The sequence below is a fragment of the Ornithodoros turicata genome, chromosome 5 (assembly GCF_037126465.1).
Source record: "Ornithodoros turicata isolate Travis chromosome 5, ASM3712646v1, whole genome shotgun sequence".
NCBI lineage: Eukaryota > Metazoa > Arthropoda > Arachnida > Ixodida > Argasidae > Ornithodoros > Ornithodoros turicata.
In genome coordinates this window covers 60,749,205-60,766,428 of record NC_088205.1, presented here as the reverse complement: position 1 = coordinate 60,766,428, position 17,224 = coordinate 60,749,205, and the positions used below count along the sequence as shown (strand labels likewise).

The 17,224-nt window shown below is 45.8% G+C and overlaps 1 protein-coding gene across 1 annotated transcript; it reads left to right on the top strand.

Annotated features, from left to right (window-relative positions):
• Positions 1-1,465: 1,465 nt before the first annotated feature.
• On the top strand, positions 1,466-8,285 carry LOC135395898 (uncharacterized). Its single transcript, XM_064626986.1, has 4 exons — positions 1,466-1,550; positions 5,445-5,490; positions 6,572-6,691; positions 7,814-8,285. The coding sequence occupies exons 1-4, from the start codon at positions 1,466-1,468 to the stop codon at positions 8,124-8,126; spliced, it is 564 nt and encodes a 187-aa protein (XP_064483056.1). The 3' UTR covers positions 8,127-8,285.
• Positions 8,286-17,224: the final 8,939 nt, after the last annotated feature.

The window sequence follows — 17,224 nt, the reverse complement described above, 5'->3', positions numbered from 1 at the left end:
TGAACAGGTCCAGATATAAAAATAGAAAGTTCCCGCAGAGACTCGAGCTGGCATTGGTGGATGCAGAATCAAGTGTAGGGAGAAATAATCGATAGAAAAAGGCGATTCAAATGATCGATAGAAAAAAGCGATTTTAACCACAATGTAATCGGGGGTGAACAGGCCAGGTACAAAAATACAAAGTTCCCGCAGAGACTGGGGCTTGCATTGCTGGATTCAGAGTCGAGAGTAGGGAGAAATGATCGATAGAAAAAGGAGATTCAAATGATCGATGGAAAAAAGCAATTCAAATGATCGATAGAAAAAAAGCGATTCTAACCACAATGCAATCGGGGGGTGAACGGGGCCAGGTATAAAAATACAAAGTTCCCGCAGAGACTGGAGCTTGCATTGCTGGATTCAGAGTCGAGAGTAGGGAGAAATGATCGATAGAAAAAAAGCGATTCTAACCACAATGCAATCGGGGTGAACAGGTCCAGATATAAAAATAGAAAGTTCCCGCATAGACTCGAGCTGGCATTGCTGAATTCAGAGTCGAGTAGGGAGAAGTGATCGATAGAAAAAAGGCGATTCAAATGATCGATAGAAAAAAGCGATTCAGATAATCGATAGAAAAAAAAGCGATTCTAACTACAATGCAATGGGGGTTGAACAGGTCCAGATATAAAAATAGAAAGTTCCCGCAGAGACTCGAGCTGGCATTGGTGGATGCAGAATCAAGTGTAGGGAGAAATAATCGATAGAAAAAGGCGATTCAAATGATCGATAGAAAAAAGCGATTTGAACCACAATGTAATCTGGGGTGAACAGGGCCAGGTACAAAAATACAAAGTTCCCGCAGAGACTGGGGCTTGCATTGCTGGATTCAGAGTCGAGAGTTGGGAGAAATGATCGATAGAAAAAGGAGATTCAAATGATCGATGGAAAAAAGCAATTCAAATGATCGATAGAAAAAAAGCGATTCTAACCACAATGCAATCGGGGGGTGAACGGGGCCAGGTATAAAAATACAAAGTTCCCGCAGAGAGTGGAGCTTGCATTGCTGGATTCAGAGTCGAGAGTAGGGAGAAATGATCAATAGAAAAAAGTAGATTCAAATGGTCGATAGAAAAAGGAGATTCAAATGATCGATAGAAAAAAGCAACTCAAATGATCGATAGAAAAAAAGCGATTCTAACCACAATGCAATCGGGGTGAACAGGTCCAGATATAAAAATAGAAACTTCCGCAGAGACTCGAGCTGGCATTGCTGGATTCAGAGTCGAGAGTAGCGAGAAATGATAGATAGAAAAAAGGCGATTCAAATGATCGATAGAAAAAGCGATTCTAACCACAATGCAATCGGGGGGTGAACAGGTCCAGATATAAAAATCGAACGTTCCCGCAGAGACTAGAGCTGGCATTGCTGGATTCAGAGTGGATAGTAGGGAGAAGTGATCAATAGAAAAAGGCGATTCTAACCACAATGCAATCGGGGGTGAACAGGGCCAGGTATCAAAATACAAAGTTCCTGCAGAGACTCGAGCTGGCATTGCTGGATTCAGAGTCGAGTAGGGAGAAGTGATCGATAGAAAAAAGGCGATTCAAATGATCGATAGAAAAAAGCGATTCAGATAATCGATAGAAAAAAAAGCGATTCTAACTACAATGCAATCGGGGTTGAACAGGTCCAGATATAAAAATAGAAAGTTCCCGCAGAGACTCGAGCTGGCATTGGTGGATGCAGAATCAAGTGTAGGGAGAAATAATCGATAGAAAAAGGCGATTCAAATGATCGATAGAAAAAAGCGATTTTAACCACAATGTAATCTGGGGTGAACAGGCCAGGTACAAAAATACAAAGTTCCCGCAGAGACTGGGGCTTGCATTGCTGGATTCAGAGTCGAGAGTAGGGAGAAATGATCGATAGAAAAAGGAGATTCAAATGATCGATGGAAAAAAGCAATTCAAATGATCGATAGAAAAAAAGCGATTCTAACCACAATGCAATCGGGGGGTGAACGGGGCCAGGTATAAAAATACAAAGTTCCCGCAGAGACTGGAGCTTGCATTGCTGGATTCAGAGTCGAGAGTAGGGAGAAATGATCGATAGAAAAAAAGCGATTCTAACCACAATGCAATCGGGGTGAACAGGTCCAGATATAAAAATAGAAAGTTCCCGCATAGACTCGAGCTGGCATTGCTGGATTTAGAGTCGAGAGTATAGGGAGAAATGATCGATAGAAAAAAAGCAATTCTAACCACAATGCAATCGGGGGTGAACAGGGCCAGGTATAAAAATACAAAGTTCCTGCAGAGACTCGAGCTGGCATTGCTGAATTCAGAGTCGAGTAGGGAGAAGTGATCGATAGAAAAAAGGCGATTCAAATGATCGATAGAAAAAAGCGATTCAGATAATCGATAGAAAAAAAAAAGCGATTCTAACTACAATGCAATGGGGGTTGAACAGGTCCAGATATAAAAATAGAAAGTTCCCGCAGAGACTCGAGCTGGCATTGGTGGATGCAGAATCAAGTGTAGGGAGAAATAATCGATAGAAAAAGGCGATTCAAATGATCGATAGAAAAAAGCGATTTGAACCACAATGTAATCTGGGGTGAACAGGGCCAGGTACAAAAATACAAAGTTCCCGCAGAGACTGGGGCTTGCATTGCTGGATTCAGAGTCGAGAGTTGGGAGAAATGATCGATAGAAAAAGGAGATTCAAATGATCGATGGAAAAAAGCAATTCAAATGATCGATAGAAAAAAAGCGATTCTAACCACAATGCAATCGGGGGGTGAACGGGGCCAGGTATAAAAATACAAAGTTCCCGCAGAGACTGGAGCTTGCATTGCTGGATTCAGAGTCGAGAGTAGGGAGAAATGATCGATAGAAAAAAAAGCGATTCTAACCACAATGCAATCGGGGTGAACAGGTCCAGATATAAAAATAGAAAGTTCCCGCATAGACTCGAACTGGCATTGCTGGATTCAGAGTCGAGAGTATAGGGAGAAATGATCGATAGAAAAGAAGCGATTCTAACCACAATGCAATCGGGGGTGAACAGGTCCAGATATCAAAATAGAAAGTTCCCGCAGAGACTGGAGCTGGCGTTGCTGGATTCAGAGACGAGAGTAGGAAGAAATGATCGATAGAAAAAAGGCGATTCAAATGATCGATAGAAAAAAGCGATTCTAACCACAATGTAATCGGGGGTGAACAGGGTCAGGTTTAAAAATACAAAGTTCCCGCAGAGACTGGGGCTTGCATTGCTGGATTCAGAGTCGAGAGTAGGGAGAAATGGTCGATAGAAAAAAGGAGATTCACATGATCGATAGAAAAAAGCAATTCAAATGATCGATAGAAAAAAGCGATTCTAACCACAATGCAATGGAGGGGGGGGGCAGGGCCAGGTATAAAAATACAAAGTTCCCGCAGAGACTAGAGCTTGCATTGCTGGATTCATAGTCGAGAGTAGGGAGAAGTGATCGATAGAAAAAAGGCGACTCAAATGATCGATAGACAAAAGCGATTCAGATGATCGATAGGAAAAAAGCGATTCTAACCACAATGCAATCGGGGGTGAACAGGTCCAGATATAAAAATAGAAAGTTCCGCAGAGACTCGAGCTGGCATTGCTGGATTCAGAGTCGAGAGTAGGGAGAAATGGTCGATAGAAAAAAGGCGATTCAAATGATCGATAGAAAAGGCGATTCTAACAACAATGCAAATGGTGGGGGGGGGGGGTGAACAGGGCCAGGTATAAAAATACAAAGTTCCCGCAGAGACTGGAGCTTGCATTGCTGGATTCAGAGTCGAGAGTAGCGAGAAATGATCGATAGAAAAAAGGCGATTCAAATGATCGATAGATAAAAGCGATTTTAACCACAATGTAATCGGGGGTGAACAGGGCCAGGTACAAAAATACAAAGTTCGCGCAGAGACGCGGCTTGCATTGCTGGATTCAGAGTCGAAAGTAGGGAGAAATGATCGATAGAAAAAAGCAATTCAAATGATCGATAGAAAAAAAGTGATTCTAACCACAACGCAATCGTTGGGTTGAACAGGGCCAGATATAAAAATACAAAGTTCCTGCAGAGACTCGAGCTGGCATTGCTAGATTTAGAGTCGAGAGTAGGGAGAAATGATCAATAGAAAAAAGGCGATTCAAATGATCGATAGAAAAAAGCGATTCAAACCGCAATGCAAATGGGGGGGGGGGGGGGTGAACAGGGCCAGGCATAAGAATAGAAAGTTCCCGCAGAGAGTCGAGCTGACATTGCTGGATGCAGGGTTGAGAGTAGGGAGAAATGATCGATAGAAAAAAGCAATTCAAATGATCGATAGAAAAGAGCCATTCTAACCACAATGCAATCGGGGGTGAACAGGGCCAGGTATAAAAATACAAAGTTCCCGTAGAGACTGGAGCTGGCATTGCTGGATTCAGAGTCAAGAGTAGGAAGAAACAATCGATAGGAAAAAGGCGATTCAAATGATCGATAGAAAAAAAAAAAGCGATTCTAACCACAATGCAATTATAAAAATAGAAAGTTCCCGCAGAGAGTCGAGCTGACATTGCTGGATTCAGAGTCGACAGTAGCAACTACTTGCGCATAAAGACATCACATTGCATGACACATTGCATTGCATTGCTGAAGGTATTGCATTATAGCGGCCGAAGCAGCAGATATTGACGCAAAGAACTTGTCGCGTAATAACCCAGTGGATGGGGCACATAGACTGAAAAGTAAAAAGCACGCCAGTGCAACAAAGAACCAGGGCGTAGCTAAAGAGTGTAAACGTTGCGATGCCACGGATCATTCTGAAGATTGCTGCAGTTTTTAAGAGGCAACGTGCTGTAACTGCGCGAAAGAAGGCCATTGAGCGAAGAAATGCAGACGTCGACCACGCAATCAACGTGGTAAAAAGAAGACGGAAAGGGGCAAGGGAAAAAAAACATTGGCGGTATCTGGTTCTGGGACTGATGACACCACAGTCTGCTTCAATTCTCAGATTTGGAAATTGAAGTTAGAATCCCAAGAAGGCTTAATTAAAGCGATACGGCGAAGGTTCTACTGGGAAGAAGTTGAATTGATCATGGAAACTCACACGGGATCACCGGTATGCGTTATCTCGAGGAGCGTTTATGAGAAACTTCGTCGGTGTGGCAGTTGCAGAAGGCTGAAGTTAGACTAAGTTGCTACCTTGGAAAGCTACCAGTCCTGGGAGAAATCTCAATGAAAGTCCCCTACCACGGAAAGAGAGTACCGGTATCCGTGACAGTGCTGGATTGCGGCAGACCAAGACTGTGGTTGACACCCCATTCAAGAGTTGAACTTGCTAGGAGTTCTAGTGTTGAGCTTATCGGGAATCACAGGAGGTACAAGCAACATACACATGGGACTGGAAGGCTCCTACACGAGTAGAAGGACCATTTTGCAGCTGGACTTGGGTTGATTAAGGACCTCTCGCACACCTCTACCTGAAGGAAGGAGCCGTGCCCAAGTAATGTAAGGCGAGGCCGTTACCATACGCACTGCATGACAAAGTTTCCAGGGAAGTGGATAGAGTTGAAGAAACGGGTGTGATTTCACCAGTAGCACACTTAGAATGGGCTACGCCTATCGTCCCAGTTTTAAAGAAAGACGGCAGCGTTCGCTTGTGTGGAGACTTTAAGGTGACGCTGAACCCAGGCTGCGCCGTGGAGAAGTATCCACTGCCGTTGCTCGAGGAATCGCTGAACGGAGGGGAACGTTTCGCTACATTGGATCTGCGTGACGCCTACAACCAAATTCCGTTGGACGAAGAACCGCGGAGATTGGCAGTCATAAACACACATCGTGGTCTTTACTGTTTCAACAGGCTGCTCTTTGGCTTATCCTCCGCACCAGCAGTCTTCCACAGGATAATAGAGTGCATTTTTCAATGTCTTCCAGAAGTACACGCATATCTAGACGGCGTCCTTTTTGCGGAGAAAGCAAGACCAGGCACTACGCACTTGAAAGCTGTCCTACAGCGGTTCTGGTAGCATGGCGTCAAGTTGAAGTAAGGAAAATGCAGGTTCAGGAAGGAATCGGTAACGTATCTCGGACACCGCATCGATAAAGAGGGATTACACCCCACAGAAAATAACCTCGAAGCCATTAACCACGCTCCTTTGCCAAAGAATGCGACCGAGTTACGTTCTTTTTCTGGGAATGTTAACTTTCTACAGCAGATTCTTACCGAACATGTCCACCAGGTGAGCGCCCCTTCACAAGCTACTGGGAAAGAAAATTTCATGGCATTGGGGGCATGAACAAGAAGAAGCATTCAGCGAAGGAATGTCAGCGATAGTGAATGCCAAAGTACTAATGCACTTCGACCCCTCCAAGGAACTACGTCTGGAGTGCGACGCTTCACCATACGGTGTATTACCGGTACTCGTTCACAGAGTGGACGGTGAGGACAAACCCATTAGGTTCCGTTCAAGACCACTAACACCATCCGAAAGGAACTATTCGCAATTAGAGCGCGATGCATTGACAATGGTGTTTGGAGTTAAGCGCTTCCGTGACTACCTGCTTGGTAGGGAATTTACGTTAGTAACTGATCATAAACCATTAGGGGGTCTGCTACAGTATGATCGGCCAACACCAGCCCTGGCAGCAGCGCGCATTCAGCGATGGTCCTTACTCTTAGGCGGATATGAAGATAGAATAAAAACCAGGCAGAACACTACTCAATGCGGATGCGCTGAGTCGGCTCCGGCTGCAAACGAATGAAACCGGCAAACCACAGAGCGGGTTGCAAGAATACGTCTTCGCATTGGAGAACTTAGACGAAGGTAGAGTAAGTCCAAGCGAGCTGGCCCAGGTGAAGATAATACATCCCCGTGGGATGGATTACAACTAGGAAAGCAGTAGATAGCAGTCTGCATCCCTTCTATGACAGAAGGCTGGAGCTATCGGTAGCACATGAACTGCTACGTTATATTGGGGACATCGAGTGATTCTTCCACAGGAGGCACGGAAGAAGTTATTGTCCTTACTTCACGAAACGCACCAGGGCACCCCAGCGATGAAAGCCTTGGCAAGATCATAGTTCTGGTGGGCCGGATTTGATAGGACATCGAACGTATCACGCAGATGTGCACATCCTGTATTCAAGCCGTGCCGATGCCAATGTCACGAGACACAGTAAAATGTCCAGCAACTGAGGAGAGTTGGACTAGAGTTCTTTTAGTCTACGCTGGGCCAGTACAAGGAAAGATGATCTTGGTAATCGTTGACTCGCACAGTAAAGGAATCGAAGCCATTCCGCTACGACATGCAACGGTAGAATCTACTATTTCCAGCTTGCGTGCCATACAGCCGTTTTTGCATTCCTCGCACAATTGTCTACGTCTCAGTCTCTCTCTACGTCTCTATCAAGAGTGATAGAGGCATCACTCTGTACAATGGCTGGCCTTCAGCGCGGTATGTGGTGAAGCTTTGTTTTAAGAGTGTAGGTCACTGTCTCTGGCTTTCTTAGGCCCGTCCTTGATCCACGACCCGTTCTGCCAAACCACTACTACTAAGGAGTTTGAGGAATTTGTGCGTAAAAATTTCATCGCTTACCTACGGTCTGCACCATTTCATCCTCAGTCCAATGGTTTGGCAGAACGGGTCGTGGATCAAAGATGGGCTTAAGAAAGCCAGAGACAGTGACCTATAGACATCAACCTAGCACGTATCTTGTTCGATTACAGAAAAACACACACACACAAAAAAAAAACGTCAAGAAAATCTCCTTCAGAAGTTCTTCTCGGATATCGGATACGGTCACGCCCTGACGTGTGCTTTTCTCCTAGGTCGGTCACTGTACAGAACTGGGACACGTGTGAGTTCTCTTCTGGAGATAATGTTCTTGTGCACAACTACGGGGAACGGGAGAAGTGGACGGCCGGTACTGTGAAGTCTACGTCTGGGGCACGAATGATAACTGTTCAAACCCCTTCACAAGTGGTTCGTCGACATGCTGACCAGGTACGTCTCCGGCACCCGAGCAACGCCCAAGATGCAGCCAGTGCATGGACCAGAAGGACTTATTACTTATTCTCCCTGAAAAACAGCCAGCTGGGAGTCATGATGGAGATAAGCTCTGCAGCCCTGAGTCTCAACTGACGAAGACGTGACTGATCGACAAGAGACATTACAAGTACGACGATCTAGTTGAGTGCGCAAACCAGATGAACGTTTTGGTTATTAAGGGTATTGTTACTGTGTTGGTTTTTCAAAGGGAAGAGAAATGTTATAACGTTGCTTTGCTTATACGAGTGTGAGAAGGTGAAGTTGTAGCTGAAGCGCTAGCGCGAGCGTGTGTCAGTGGTATTCTTTTTGCGTCGTTCATGAAATAAACTACGTGTCTTTTATCTTCGGATGCACTACGGGCAGTCGTGTCTCATGATTACTCCTGGGTTGAAGTTGCATTACTTTTTCAAAATATAAAGTTCCCACTGATAGTGGAGCTGGAATTGCTGGACATACACAAATTGTGATGAAGATGGCGTATGCCTTGCTGTCCCTCTCCTCATCGCTTACGTATGAGCTACATAAACATCCATAGATACACTTGGTGAATGTTTTTAGCCTCTATATATAGGAGAGAAATCGTGCAATTTCCCGCAATTTCTTCATTTTGTTCGGAGCGGCCACTCTCCTCGAACAGTCCAAAATCGATCGTCCTGTTTCATAGCGCATGACTGCTCTCTCTTCTCAAGCATATCCTCTACAAAACGAAAGGCTAGAAAGGTCTATCCACACGCGGACGAATATCCTGCCTCCTCCTTTTCCATCGTGTTGATCATACAGAGTCTCTGCTCTACCAGGGCTCTGCGGTCCAGGGCTCTACCAATTGAGCTATAAGCTAACTTAGCGACTTCCAGGGTGCGTCATCTGAAGGGACAAACCAGCCACTCTCTCTCACTCATCCTTTTTTCCCTCTTACGTTTGTGCTCACTCATACACACTTGTGTGGTAATACACACCAACTTGGTGTGTTGAGGCTCGAGCACCGGTGGTCAACTCATGGGGGCTGTCAGGATGTAATTTGTACATGCTGAAAAATCTAGTCAAAGCTGCTTCAAAGGGAGCAGGGAAGAAGGGAAAGGTCCTTCTGTGCCCACGTATTCCCGGCGTCTACAGCTTCATCACCCATGTCAGGATCAGATGTATTCCTTCTCTTGCAAGGCACTGGCGACTCCTTGCACTGAAACGTTCCTTATTTAGTGACTCTACCTGGGAGTGGGGGAGAAGGAACACAATAAACGTGGAACCATCCAGTCCAAAGAATCCGTTAACCAGTTGCACCAAAGGATCCACTAAACAGTTTCATCGTTTTTTTTTCTTTTTTGCTCTTCCCTTGGTTCTTCCTCTTGCGCTGAGCGGACAGTTTCTTGGAATTTGTCCGGGAATTTTTGGTTCCGGGGGTATTGTGCGTACTGCATCATCTTTCAGGGTAGGCCGGTCACGCTTCATCGACTCGATCTTGACGTTCACGACAAGTGCGTTGGCGTAAACGCGCGTCGAAGTGTATTTCGCAAACGGCCGAATACGTTTGGAGAGGCATGTCTGCACTTGGTGTACGCTGATTCCATTCTTGAAACCTTTCTGGGTCCTGCGGAAGGGTGAAGAGCGCGAACTTTCCAGTTGTGGAACGGTATCCAGTGTTGCAGCCCTGCACAAAACAGTGTTTGACACGCTGCTTACGTTGTCCAGGCATTCAGCTGTCATCCCTGTGCGCTGAGAGAACCAAGTGGTCACTTGCTGAGAGACACGAAACGCTGAAAAGGCAAACAAATAGACGCGCGGGCCGGGGACGCAAGCAAAACGTACGCGCGAACGCGGCGAACATAGCATACCTCAGACTCGCAGCGCCCGCTGGCGCAGTCTTCCAGCGGCGGCGTGCTCCGATGTACGGGAGAAGCGGCGCGGTCGAACGCATACCAGTTTGTCGTACAGTTTCCTAGGGACTGTACGACAAACTGGTGGCGTCGCGATGCGGCCTCCGGAGAAAGCCACCCTGCGTGATAGCATGTGAAGTGCGGGCATGTTTTTTTTTTTTTTTTTTTTTTTCCACAGCATCGCTAACTGTGCCAGCACGTAAAAGAACTCTTCATTAGGGAACAGATGCTTCATTTCTCGTGATTTCTATGCTTCCAATACCACCGAGGTCAATAGACTCGCAGCGAATAGCGTTTGTGACGCGCGTTCGGCCATTGCATGAGGTGTGTACAACGTGAGCGAATATATTCTATTTCTTTTGTTCTAGTTTCAATGAAACTGAATGAGGACCTCCAAAATGATCAGTGATTTACAGTTGCCACTCTCTTGACTGTGAAACGCCGCTGGATACTGTATCAACGTAAAATGCACCGACCAAACGGCAACCTGTTTCGAGATAATGATTGAGGTGTTTCATCGCCAGTGCCCAGAGCCGATATTGCTCCCGGCATGACGAGTCTCACAGTGAGAACAGAAGGTCTACGTTGTCCAAAAGGTTTAGTATTTACGCACCGACTATTTCACAGCTGTCGTCCCGCAAGCCTACGGCAGTAGCCGAGGTAAAACTCATACTTTCTTCTTTGAGGATCTCTTTAGCGTTATTGTATCTGAAGATACTGCAGTACAAGTTCAGGCAATAAGTTGTGACCCCACGTGTTTATTTGTATGGATAAAACGGACGCACGATGTAAATTTCAGTGACGAAGCTGTGTGTGTGCAAAGACGACGAATGGAATACAAGACTCAGTCAAAAACATGATATTACAAATGGCTGGAGTCAGAGGAATACACGTATATAGCCTTCGCTAGCAAGCCAGGATTTTGTGAGGAGTCAAATAACCATCCTCTTGACGTATCACTTACAGGTGTTTTGACCAGACGGACGCGAGTTGCTGTTCTCCTTCCGCACTGTTACATACATTATAAATACGGTGGTTGCTTCTGTGTAGTTTGTCTCCATTCTCTTCGTTCGCGCCCCAGAAAAGTTCCACATTATTTGCACTTCGAAAATTAGCCCTTCTAATTACGGCGGTCGCCACGCAAGCTACGGTTCCACTTGAGAATGCATAGAACGGGCGGCATGGCATCACGTCGGATACTTCCAAGACCGCCACTGGCGGCGCTGTCGCGACGGAGCAGCGCGCCCCCTTTAGGTGTCGCACGGCCCCTATAGTGGTACTTCGACGGCCTCGACCGCGCCGCTTCTCCCGTACATCGGAGCACGCCGCCGCTGGAAGACGGCGCCAGCGAGCGCTGGGAGTCTGAGGTATTCTATGTTCGCCGCGCTCGCGCGTACGTTTTGCTTGCGTCCCCGACCCGCGCGTCTATTTTTTTTTTTTTGCCTTTTTAGAGTTTTGTGTCTCTCGACAAGTGATGATTTGGTTCTCTCAGCGCACAGGGACGACACCTGAGTGCCTGGGCAACGTAAGCAGCGTGCCAAACACTGTTTTGTGCCCGACTGCAACACTGGATCATGTTCCGCAACCGGAAAGTTCGCGCTCTTCGCCGTTCCGCAGGACCCAGAAAGGTTTCAAGAATGGAATCAGCGTATACCAAGAGCAGACATGCCTCTCCAAGCGCATTCGGCGGTTTGCGAAAAACACTTCGGCGAGCGTTATATCGTGCGCTTTTACGCCAACGCACCAGTCGTAAACGGCAAGATCGAGCCGATGAAGCGTGATCGGCCTACCCTGAAAGATCATGCGATACCCACAATATTCCCGGACCCAAAAATTCCCGCACAAATTCCAAGAAATTGCCCGCTCAGCGCAAGAGGAGGGACCGCAACGTGGAGTCGCCAGTGCCTTGCAAAAGAAGGAATACATCTGATCCTGACATGGGTGATGAAGCAGCAGACGCCGGGAATACGTCGGTGCAGAAGTTCCCTTCCCTTCCCTGCTTCATTTGAAGCAGCTTTCACTAGATCTTTCAGCATGTACAAATTACATCCTGACAGCCTCCATGAGTTGACCACCAAGTTGGTTGTGAGCTCCACAGAAATGAAGTACCAAGTGCTGTGTGCAAGTTTTATTTGATCACTAGGAGAAGAGTACGCAGGAATATGTCCAAACGGTCTCGACAAAACTAATGTAGCACGCAGGAAGACCAGGCCAAGCGCTTTATTTATTTATTATTTATTTAAACCAGGTTTACTTATTTTTTATTTCATAGTTATTTTATTTCCGTCGCGGTAGCTGCCATGCTAGTGGCCAGGACTTCTGGGCAGTGCTGTAAGAATGTTCTAGTCATAAATAGTCATAAATGTATTCTGTTTGTACAGTAAAGTGCCGTTATTGCTGAGGAAATGGCGGATAACTAAAAGGTATAACATATGTAATTGGAGCAGCCGCGGCAGCTTTTTGCGCTCGCTAGAATCTGTTAGCTGTTATCGTACGAATTGCGTTTTTGTTATTTTTCATGTGAAAACCCCGCATTTGTTCAGGAATATACGTAGCCCCTGTTCGTAGTGTCTCGCCTAAAAATCAACTCGCAAGAAAATGCTTCCAAACGCGATTATTGGCAAAACTCATCGAAATGCGTACCGCCGACTGGGGAAAGAGCGCATACCTCTAGAGTCACTGTACAGTGACTCTACATACCTCCGGCTCGCAGCGCCCTCTGCGCCTTTCTTCCAGCCGGAGCGTGCGCTTCTCTCGCCGGTCGGGGTACCACCCTTTCTAGCTACCATAAAACAACCTATTTCTTCGAAACATAGAAATAGAAACATTGCTTCGAAAGTGCTGCGACTTTCGCTAAGTGGTGAAATTGCAACATGTCGTTGAGTTCGGGAACGCGTCGTGGTGTTCCTGGCGGCAAAAAATCGTCTGGGGCGAACCCAAAAATGACATTTCACGAGCCGAAGGACAGGGACACCAAACGAAAGCTGGAAGAAGCAATCGCCGGCAGGCTTCTTGTCGCTTCGTGTCTTGTGAGAAGAATTGCACGTTCGGCACGTTTGTTCCTCGCATTTTGCTGACGAAGCGTACGTGGAGGCGACCTATTGCAATCCCGTTTGGGAGCGTCAGCAAAATGCAAGGGGCTAAAGCCCTATGCTGTGCTCACATTGTTCCATGAGCAAATGGACACCACCGACGTACCGGATGAACAGGTAAGCATTTGTTTCTAGTACATCTCGAATGAAGTGGTGTATTGCCACGAAGTAGCCCCAGATAGACTGGGTGGGGCTCGTGTAAGATCAGACTGCACGCCGTTGAGACGCGCGAGATCTAGATGACGCAATGTAAACATACACTCGGAATGTAGGTACGTACAGTGCTGGACCAAAGTTTACGGAACGCGCGAGCGGCGTATTTTCTCTGTGCATGGACACCCTAGCGTCGAGCGGAAGCGTGCGAGTCCACTCGTTCAGAGGGATGGAAGAGTGCGCTTGTGGTGACCCACCGTGGTAGTAGTGGTAACTTTGCTTTTGAGTGTAACGAACGCCAAAATGGTTTCGTTTTCGGTCTACTGCACCGAGCGCGAGTGGCTATCGCGGGAAGGAAGTCTCTCCGCTATCGGAGAGATAACAGGGCGCTAAGATGAATTAAGGTGACAACGGGCTCGCAGTGCCTAGCTTTTTTCTTTTTTTATTAGACAAAAACAGAAGAAAAGAACGTATACCCTTGAACACACACACAAAAAAAAAGAGGCAGGGGGAGATGATACTGTCTCAATACTTTGTCGGCCCCCTTTCGCAGCAATAACTGGGGCCATACGCACAGGAAGGGAAGCGTATAGCCGACGGACAAGGTCCACGTCTTCACGTAGCAAGGACCACTCTGCTTCTATAAATTCCCAGAGTGCGTCCTTGCTCCTTGTAGGCGTCCGTCTCTTGCTCATCCTATTCTTCAGGCTGCCCCAGACGTTTTCGATGATGTTTAAGTCCGGGCTCTGCGCAGGCCATGTCAGCTACATTACGCTGAGGCGTAAAAAAAGAAAAAAGCTAGGCACTGCAGCCCGTTGTCACCCCAATTCATCTTAGCGCCCTGTTATCTCTCCGATAGCGGAGGGACTTCCACTCGCGCTCGGTGCAGCAGACCGAAAACGAAGCCATTTTGGCGTTCGTTACACTCAAAAGCAAAGTTACCACTACTACCACGGTGGGTCGCCACAAGCGCACTCTTTCATCCCTCTGAACGCGTGGACTCGCCCGCTTCCGCTCGCCGCTAGGGTGTCTCTGCCCAGAGAAAATACGCCGCTCGCGCGTTCCGTAAACTTTTGTCCATCACTGTACAATAAACCGGAGAATATCTCACGAGATATCGATTGTGGTGTTCCGGGATAAACTCCCACCAATATAACAAAAAGTATGTACTATAGTGCGCTCTTTCACGCTCTTTCCGCGGATTTCAGCCATTCTTTTCCGCGAATGTACATCGGAATATGTATAAACGGCGGCCGGCAATGATGTACCAGACCCCCTTAGGCCCCAGTAGCACCTCACGTACTTTTTTACGGCATCCATCTAACTTTTCCTGTTGCGATATTCAAAGTCACTGCTACATTCACACAGAAAAAGTTTTTTTTTTTATCAAAAACTCTATTTCACTGAAATACAGTGTGGCACTTGGAGCAAAAAGCTGCATTATGCACTTTGAAAGGGCTCCAAGCCCGTTTATCCCACCTTTCTTTGCTCATGTAACCCAGCATGCACTCACCACCATTTTTGTGAGCAAGAGAGAGCCGAGGAGGCAGTTTTCCAACAGAATAGCCCCATTCGGCATTACACTTTTATACATCATATTTTTCAACATCAAATGCTCAATTTCTGTCTCAGGTGGAGACAAGCAGCTTGATGTAATCTGCTTCAGGTGGTGAGTATGACAATCCTTCTATTTATTAGGAAAGTTTAATATCTGCGTTGTACAGTGAATGAATTGAATTGTGAGTGAGAGTGATGTTCATGTTGTTAAACCGGCAGCTCATGCGGGGTATCGGCCTCTAAGAGTGATATAGATTGCTCACATACTGTGAAGGTTTGATGTTGTTATATAGTGAATTTTTACTTGTAGGTTCTAGAAATGAGGCCTCCACCTACGTCACACACTGAACGAGCCAGTGGAACTAGAGTAAAAAAAAAAAAAAAAACACACCACGTTTTATGCAGAGACAACACTGCGTTATGAACCAACCAATATGCACATTGTTTTTGGTCCAGCTGCAAACACTTTTCTGAATTGTGTTGGTGATTCTAATGAACTTTTTTAAAACGCAACTTTAGTAACTGGCTATGAACGGCGTCCAATGAACTATACGCTCACCTGTGATTTTTAGTATTTCAGTTCAGTTACAGTGCACAGAGGACACTCCAAGGGTTCAAGAATATGGTGGTATTGGGCATTGATATGCGCATGACAGTAAGTTTTTTTTTCTCTTAGTCTTTTTTTTCTTGTTTCAGCACATCAAGCTTCACATCTGCACTGCTCGTAAATTGTATGGAAAGAAATAACCTGTTACCACCCTGTCAACATGAACCTAAATGCCAGCTCTCCACACAGCAACTGAAATGATAGAAAGGTGGAGGGAAATAAAATGTACTGACATAATGTAATCAGCTTTTGTTTGACACATTTAATATTTGTATCATGTTCACAGAGTTTTTACATACACAGGAGGAGATAAAACTGTGGTAATACACACATTGGCACTAACCTCTATCCTCCATTTCGAAATAAGCAGAAATCCATGCTCAGGGCAAAACGCACCAGTTTCTTTTTTTTTTTCGAACATAGGTGACAAACGTGGTACAAGCGAAACGAGCGAGTGGTACACTCTATGGGGAAGCTGAAAGCTGGTATTCAAAATATGCATTACACAAGTACCAGTGTTTGTCCTCGTCGTGTGATAACCTTGGCTTTGTACTCCAGAATTATTTGCAATGAAAATTATTTGCACATTCCACTGTACTTGCAATATCTGACTACAAGTCTAGCGTTAAACCTTTCGAAAGGGTCAGTGCTTGTATATATGACTAACACTATGACCACTTTATCCGCTCAATAATTTGTGACTTCACACTGCAACATTTCTTCGCCACATATGGTTATGAAAAGCAGGAACCATCGATAATGTTTTGATAATGTACACAGTTACGTCTTAGCAGCAAACCAGCTTTTATGAACATACAAAAACAACAATGACAATAACGATAAGTCCTATAATGGATATGCCTGGTCTGCATACAGTGGCCCACTTGACACTGTTGCTCGTATTATCCACTGTATGAAGTTGATAGGTACAGCGTCCTGGTCCTGCGCACAGGACATCCTGGTATCTGCCTTCGGTTTCTTATGCATAGGTACCCATAAATCCAGCTTGTGAAGAAGCGGTACGTAGTGAATCGGAGGCGCCTGTGTGAAACAATACTAAAGAAGAAAAGTGTTGATTTATTTGACTAAGAGCAACGAAGTTTTAGTATAGCCTTATCCATGTGCTCGGAATGAAATGGGAATGAAATGGGAATGAAATCACGCCATTTACGACGTATGAGAAGTTCCTTGACACTGTACCTACTGTCAAGTCGCTCAAGAATACGCGGCTGTCATCAGCACCAATCCCATTCTATAGTGTTTTCGGACACCTAAATATGAATCACAAGCAGTGATAAAAGTGAAGATTTAGTACGCATGCACGGCACAATTGCTCTGCACTTCCGTTCTCATCAAACAAGTAGCTCAAGGTAAAAGTCGGAAGCACAGTCGTGTCCTAAAGCTTGCGGCAAAATCGGAAGTAGTTGGCGCCTGCAGTAATCTAACTACTGTAGCTAACTACTCGGAATAGTAGTTCAACTAGTATAGTTGCCACTACATTTCTGCAAGTAGTTGATAACTACTTTTTAACTACAATCAGATAGTTTAGTTGGCCATCACTGGTTAACAGAGATGGGTAGACAGAGGTGGTTAACAGAGACCTTCGAAACAACTATTCTTTTGAAGTCGTCTACCTGCACAGTTAAAAAAAAATATATATCGGTGAGAGAACCCATGTGTTTCGCGGATGAACAGCAGGCCTAGATATGATCTGCACATTCCTATTATGCACGGAGAACCTATGATCTATACAACTAAAGAAGCGTGTACCTTTTTACCGAACCCTAATTGCAGAAACATTTGTTGCTGCTGGCGCTGGCTGCATGTGCAAGTAGGGGAAATACTAGTAAGCCATATGCTTCATTCCTGGAATCCCTGCACCCGACAGAACGGAACAGAATAACACTGCAG